The 7548-nt window shown below is 43.2% G+C and overlaps 1 protein-coding gene across 2 annotated transcripts in view; it reads right to left on the minus strand.

Moving 5' to 3' along the window:
* The window catches only part of SLCO4C1 (solute carrier organic anion transporter family member 4C1), a 67677-nt gene extending 60420 nt beyond the window's left edge, over positions 1–7257 (minus strand). The window contains exons 1-2 of one of the 2 annotated variants that reach the window (XM_036310037.1): positions 6825–7257; positions 1775–2038 (exon numbers count right to left, since the gene is read on the minus strand). In XM_036310037.1, coding sequence (XP_036165930.1) covers positions 1775–2038; positions 6825–7140 — 580 coding nt within the window. In that variant the 5' untranslated portion in view covers positions 7141–7257. The remainder of the gene's footprint in view (positions 1–1774; positions 2039–6824) is intronic. The other variant, XM_036310036.1, reaches the window with a different exon arrangement.
* Positions 7258–7548: the final 291 nt, after the last annotated feature.

Below are 7548 nucleotides of genomic sequence, written 5' to 3' on the forward strand. Positions count from 1 at the left end.
AAAAAATATCAGTAAGAATTTGGTGAAAACTTACACAGTATACAATAATGTACTAAAAGTTTATGATCTGGCTTCGGCAATCTTCTTGGCTTCATCTCTGGCCCATACCTTAACTTGTAATCACTTCCCTGTGGGAAATATAAATTATTCAGATAGGCCGCAACTCTGGGTGCATGTGGCAAGAGACAAAGCTAAGAAGATTGCTGAGGACAGATCAGGCTTTTGTACTGGAATAGGTGATTATGGTTTAGAGAGTAAGAGGTTTGTTATCAAAGTTTGTGTCCTACATGAACAAGTAGGGCATCTGACAACTACAAGAGTGAGAGATTAAATTCAGGACAAAGGTTACCTCCTACATGCTATAAACATTGTAATATTTTTACCATCATAGAATCAGTATCGTTTCTTGTGTGACAGACTAAAATTTAGATTTGCCCTTACTGTTAAAGATTTCAAAGGTGTCATACTAAAGCCTATATACCTTGTTTCTAAAACTACCCCAGTGAAATTATGTTGTCACCTTTATGAAATCTTGTCCAATCTTAGATAATGTACTAGACTCTGCAGAAGCCCTTTGAGCACTGGTGCCGCCCCAGGCCGGGGAGGGACTGCTGGACATTGGCTCCAGGGCATGCCCAGTCAGTCTATCCCAGCCCCGCCCCGCCGGCCACCTTCTAATTAATTTCCTTTCAATGTGCATGAATCTGTGCACCAGGCCTCTAGTCATTCTATAATTGGGAATTTGGTCTTAGGAAATGTTAACACTTTAATATTAATTTTTAATATTAATTCTCACAAACATAACAATCTAAAAAATAATGCCTATATTGCAGCAGCCCCAACTTCTCCTTTCTTTTTACTCTAAGGCTTTTCTTCACTTACCCAGGCCCTGAAAGCTTCTGATTTGGTAGCCCTCTGATTTTATTCTATGTTACGATTAAGATGCCAGGAAGGACAATAGAAATGTTAACATCTACTTTCACTAGTACATTCCTCTGGCAATACCATAATTGTTTTTCCATTAAAAGTTATTCTTTCAGAGAAAAAAAAGAAAAACAAATAATCAAATCTTTTTGAGATGCTGAATAATGCTTTTTCATCTAACTTGAACAGCACATTATAAAACTCCTGAAATTCTGTGCCTCTGGGGACTCTGTTTTTTGTGTGGAAGTGTCTGTTACCAATTTTATTTGCAGGTGAATAGTACATTGATAAAACATATTTTGTACAATCAAGTCTGCACTGCCCCCACACACTGGGGCCTAAGGATGACATAGTCCCTTCCCACAGCTAGAAAACAGTCCCAGATAATGAGTTTATGAAAAACACTTTCTCTTCCTCCTCCAGGGACTCAAATCCTTCAGTTCTTGGGAAATGCTTAAGTTCTATAAATTTCACCTCTTTTTATCTCAAATCAGGAATAAACAAGTCTGAGTACAGAGCTGTAAGCACAGCAAATAAAACCAAGGGAAAAACTATAGATCTTAAAACTCCAATGAGGTCACAACCTCAAAGAAAAATAGGTCATTGTTTTCTGTGTATAATATGGGGAAAGAGTATCAGAGGACTAAAAGTTTGGAACCACTGAAGTGATGTCTGATGCACAATCTTTCTCTGTAATCTACTTCACACAATTCCCATCACGACAAAGCAGTGAGCAGTAGAAGAGACCTTACCCTACTTACCTGTACAAGTGAGGTGCAATATATAGTTAATGGCCTAGTTTCATGCTCCTTCTTAAAGTAAAATAAACAAAAACACAACAGAAACTTACCTTCAAAAGGGGACCCCAACTGGTATTTTCCACTAAAAAATTTTGGCAATGAAAATACAAGTGCTCCCAGTCCTATCATAAAAGATGCAAATGCAAGCCATCTTGGTTTGTGTCCTCTTTCGCCAACATATGAAACAAATAAAGACAACAAACAGAATGCAATATCATAGCTTGATGATATCAGGCCGGTCAGGGAACTCTTCATTTCATAGCGCTTCTCAATAGTGGAAATACTAATATTTACTAGGCCATTTACCACAACACCTAAAAGAGAAAAAAAAAAATATGGCATTATTACAACTTTACCATATAGATTATGATTATTAGCACAATGTACTAAAGTTTGGTTGTTTGTTATTTTTGATATTTTCAAATGTACCAATTTTAAAAGACTCAAGGTTTCAAAGGGAGGCAACCCTAAACATACCTGCTTATAAAATCAGTTTGCTCTTAAATTGTAAACTGGGAATTTTCAGGTGTTAAATAAAATTGACGCTTACCACATCCTAAATTGTAGCTAACTTCATTTTTCTTTAAATAACAATCAAAAAGTCAGACTGGTAAAGTCTCACGAGGCCAGTTTGCCAGTTTCCACTCGTACTTTCACCGCCCTGACTTAGAAGAGTACAAAAAGTACAGCTGATTCCGGAGGTCATCTGAGTAATGCTCAAACACTTCCCAAGTTATTCAGTATTTATACATCACAAGAGATCCTTGACTTAAGTTGTTGAAAGTTGAAATTGAGTTCTCGAGCCTCTTTTTCCTTCTGATGCTCTTGAAGATATTAAAGTTAAAGGTCCTGGATCAAAGGTAAACATAAATTGCTCTAGCCAGTTTGGCTTAGTGGAGACAGAGAGCATCAGCCTGCAGACTGAAGGGTTTCCAGGTTCAATTTGGGTCAAGGGCACATGCACGGGTTGTGAGTTCGATTCCCCAGTAGGGGGCGTGCAGGAGGTGGACGATCAATGATTCTCATCATTGTTGTTTCTATCTCTCCCTCTACCTTCCTCTCTGAATTCAATAAAAATATATTTTTTAAAAGTAAACATAAATTAAGAGCATTATTTCAACCACTGGGATTCTAAATCATAGGTAAAGTAAAAGAAAAAAAAAAACACCTTACACTTCATCTGTTTATTATAACTAGGATGGAGGCATATAATGTAAAGAAGTAAAAGTTGAAAATCCAATTTTGATTGATGACAAAAATATCCTGTCCAAATATCGATTAAATTTAGTTTATACATTATTATAAATTGGAAAGAAAAGGCATCTGACCAATTTACAAAGTGTTTAATTAGTTACCCCTTTTACTTAAGAGAATATCATGAATTGTTTTCGTTTATTTATTAATAGGAAAAGTATACAGAAGTCATAATATTTGTAATTTTTTAAAAATTTTTCTTTATCAAGAAAATTGATAACAAGTTTCTAAAAGTTCTAAAATACTTGTATGCCAGTCTATAAATAAATTACAATTACTAAAATGTCAATGTAAAATAAAGTATCTAAAGTACCTAGGAATGACATATTTACTAGTATAAGGAGATAAGAATATGAAAATTTCCTCATCTAAAAATCAGCTTCCCAACATATTTGCCATACTGATCAAAAGTCAATCATTTGAACTCCTTGCCTTTATGATAGAACTTTTCTGAAAAAGTTCATTTGTAAACTCTTATGGAAGTATGGCACTTTAAGCCTATGAATCCGAATGTGAATTTTATGCTACAGAAGTTCCAAGAACTCTGCTTTATTAAAAAAAAAAAAAAAAAAATCTATGAAATACTGCATATTATGCTTGAAGTTAGGAAGTACGTTAGGAAATTAAGTTCTAAGAGAAATCCTGTTTATCTCTGAGAAATGTTGGGTTAAGTAAACTCACTTAATAAGTTTTGGGGTTCTCCTGCAATTAAACACGTATTCATATACAATGGAAATGGTCTTCCCAAGGATGTTTGAGAAACATGGTAATAAAGTGGGGACCTCCAGGTAGATGTAGCTCCAGGATAAACACGTTTTAAGAATGACAATTATATTTTATAATAATTTTTAAAGTGTTATATTAAATATAAAATTATGTCATCTGGAATAATATAGAAATTTTAGAATACGTTTTAAGGTAAAACACAAGAATTTTTTTACTTATGGCCAACTGTTATAGAATAAGAAGCTAGGAAAATTCCAGAACAAGCATAATAGGGAAACTAAGATAGCTGCACAGCAGTTTACAGCCACATAGTAAATCCTATCTTCCCTAAACCAAGGATACTTAAGACTAAATGGTTTATAGCTTAAATCAGGGGTCCTCAAACTTTTTAAACAGGGGGCCAGTTCACTGTCCCTCAGACCGTTGGAGGGCCGGACTATAGTTTAAAAAAAAACTATGAACAAATTCCTATGCACACTGCACATATCTTATTTTGAAGTAAAAAAACAAAACTGGAACAAATACAATATTTGTATTTGCACGTGGCCCGCGGGCCGTAGTTTGAGGACCCCTGCCTTAAATCAACCTACTCAGGGAGACAAATAACAGAAATCCAATTAGTGCCTTTGGCCAACCACAACCAAGGACAGAGAAATTAAGAGAATCAATCTCATTTTGGTACATCAGCATTAAATTGATGAATATTCTATTGATTCTTCCCTAAGACCCCCCTAAATGCCCTGCCTTTAAAACCCCTGAAAAGGAAGGTCTCAGGGGTCTCGCCCAGGCCATTCCCTTCCCCCTATCCTTTCCCCACAGGCACTTATCTCCTAAACTCTAAGGGACCCAAAAAGACTTACAACTAGGGAAGCAATGGCAGCAGCAGCTCATCCTGGGCTAACCCCCAGAACTTGTCTCCAAGGCCCCCTTTTCTCTAACTTCCCAGTGAAACAGGAATATTGGGGGGTGAAAAAGACAGATTTTAGGAAATTGTAGAAACTAAGAGGACCATAGAAGAAGCACAGGGCTGAAGAATAGCAGAAGGTATATTTCCATAGAATAGGGGAGCTGAAAAGCTGCAACAGGTACATATCCATAGAATGGGGGAGCTGGGAACAGCAGAAGGTCTCTATTTACAAAATAAAGAGAAGGAAGCCCTTCATCCAGAAGGAGAAGAAGAAAGCGCAAAGGGTATAGGAAAACACTAAGAAAGGAGGGACCATATGAGGTTGGACCTTTGAGCCCAGGAGTTACTATAGTAACTAGTCTGGAATAGTGACCAATCAGAGGGGCTATCAAAGCACCAAGATCTGCAGCCTTTATAAGCTGTAAGGAAAAGGAACTCAGTGGGACCCTCTCCCCCCTCCCCGCGTGGGGGTCCGTTCTGTGGGACTCCTTCCCTGTCCCCATGTGGGAGTCTATACTTGTTCTTCAATAAATCTCCACCTTTGCTATACTACTTTCTGTCTGTGGATTCATTCTTCGACCCCAGCAGACAAAGAATCCGGGTTCCAGTCCAAAAATTCTGCTTCACCAATGAGCCAAAGCAGCCCACCTGAGGCTCTCCTGCTGCTTCTTCTGTGCCCTTGTTACACTGATCTAAGTAAATTTTTGCTGTGATCAATAAATTCTTGCTTGCTTTTTATCTACACTTTGTTTCTTGATTGAAATCTTTCCTTCAAGACAAAAACCGCGCTGGCTGGTGGGTTCAGTGGTTAGAGCATTGGCCTTCGCACTGAAAGATCTCAGGTTCATTCCCAGTCAAGGGCAGGCACCTGGGTTGCTGGTTCGATTCAGGCCCCTGGCATGTGCAGGAGGCAATCAATCTATGTGTCTCTTTCACATTGTGTTTCTCTCTCTCTCCCTCTCCCTCCCTCCTTCCCTTCCACTCTCTCTAAAAAAAAAAAATCAATGGAAAAAATATCCTCAAGGTTTTGGACAACTGAGATCAAGAAATTGACTAGAATGAAGATACTGAGAGAAGGTGAACTTTGGTGGGGACAAGAAAGGTGGAAAGGGAAATAAATACCTTTAGTAGAAGAGCTGAAGTTAGTCCCACTTACAATCAACAAATACTTAGCACCCTAACTTGTGCACAGCAAGCGACGTTATGTTCCTTTGAAACGGGGGAGCAAGTATGTTTATATTTATTCTTCTGTTAATCTTAGAAAAGAGAATTTCCACCAAAGTTTCTTAGACACTTGTTTCGATCAATCCTTGCTTGCCTCCTTTACATAATATTTTAAAACTACGACTTAAGTGACAAAAAAGAAAAATATGAACACACCGTTAAATTCTAATTAACCTTCAGCCTGTCCTTTCACATGCTCCACCGCCATGCCTCCCTGTCCTCACTGTGGCACGTTCGTGTGGGTGTCATCTCCCGTTGCTGTCATCCCCTGCAGCAGAGGCACCACCCCGCAGCTTCTGCCTTCTCTGTGCTCCCTTCCAGGGAGCCACTCTCCTCCACCCTGCGGCTCACTCCTCCCAGCCCACCCCGGAGGGGAAGCCTGGGCTTTACCTTTACGTTCCCAAGGGAACGTAAAAGAAACGCTTCCACAAAACCGAGGCTGCCTCACTCTGGAGGAAAGACCCCACCCTTCAACAACGCCTGAAACCTTGGCTAACTGGACTACCCTTATAGTCACAAAATATTAAAACTTAATATCCAACCGATACTATACATACTCAACAAGCTTCCTCCTCTGAGAACCACCCTACCCTCACCTGCAAATTTCTTAATCCTCCCGCTCCAGAAACTGTTTTAAAAAAAAAAATCCCTGCAATTGGAGGGTTAGAAGAATGCACACTTTTGTCATGTAGAAGGAAGGAATCCCCCAGGGCAACCCCTCCAACAGGGAGGCTCCGAGAACTTCCATCTCCCCTGGAGGGATCGAGTCTGCTACACTGAGGCAGGACGCCGAGGCGCCGATGCTGTGTGCAAAGTTGTAAACGTCTGAGCGACAACAGAGAAGCTAAAATGTGGAAGTCTGAGCCGAGCTGCGGACTGTGGGTGGGCGCTCCCGCGAGTCCGCGGCGGGGCCGCCTCACCCCGCGCACCTGCCCCGCTCCGCGCCCGCGCCCCCGGCCCCGCGCCCCCCGCAGCGGGCCACACCTTACCTTGCGTGAGGGCCAAGAGGCAGTAGTGCACCAGGAACCCCTGGGGCGTGTTGCAGAGCTGGAGGCACTGGGGTCTGAAGCTGCCCCACCCGCAGGGCCCCTCAGACTCCGACGGCGACTCGGGCCCGGACCGCGCTCCCGAGTCCGGGGCAGCAGCCGCAGGCGGAGGGGGCTCCCGTGACTTGGGGTGCTTCGGCGGCTCGGGTGGCCGCGAAGTCTCCGTCTTGGTATTGGCGGGCGCGGCGGAGACGCGGCGCGGGGAGTGGGGGCTGGAGCTGAGGAAAGCCGGGTTCTCAATGCCTCCGCTGCGCTTCATGGTCCCGACGGGTTCTCCCCGCTCCAGGGCGTCTGAGCTGAAAAAAAAAAACCCGCCAGGTCCCGCTCTGGCTCCTCCCCTGGGCAGGTGGCAGCGCCCCCGCGCGGGGGGATACCGCCGCGCAGCCGCCGGGACCCTCCTCCGGCGCGCGCCTCCTGGCGGAGGAGGTGGCGCCCCGCCGAGGCTCACCTGCGGCCGCTGGAACCAACCGGGTGCGGCGCGTGGGCGTGGGCGTGGGCGTGGGCGTGCGGGCGGGCGGCCGCCGCCAGGTGAGGCTGGGCGGGGCGGGGCGGGGCGGGGCGGGTGGGTAGGGGTGGGTCCCCGCCCGTCCGCCCGTCCGCCCCTCTCCCTCCCGGAGCCCGGGGACTAGGAACCCGGTAGAGGTCGTAGGAGTCTGGTGACCGTAAA

Source organism: Myotis myotis, unplaced genomic scaffold (assembly GCF_014108235.1).
Source record: "Myotis myotis isolate mMyoMyo1 unplaced genomic scaffold, mMyoMyo1.p scaffold_m19_p_5, whole genome shotgun sequence".
Classification (NCBI taxonomy): Eukaryota; Metazoa; Chordata; class Mammalia; order Chiroptera; family Vespertilionidae; genus Myotis; species Myotis myotis.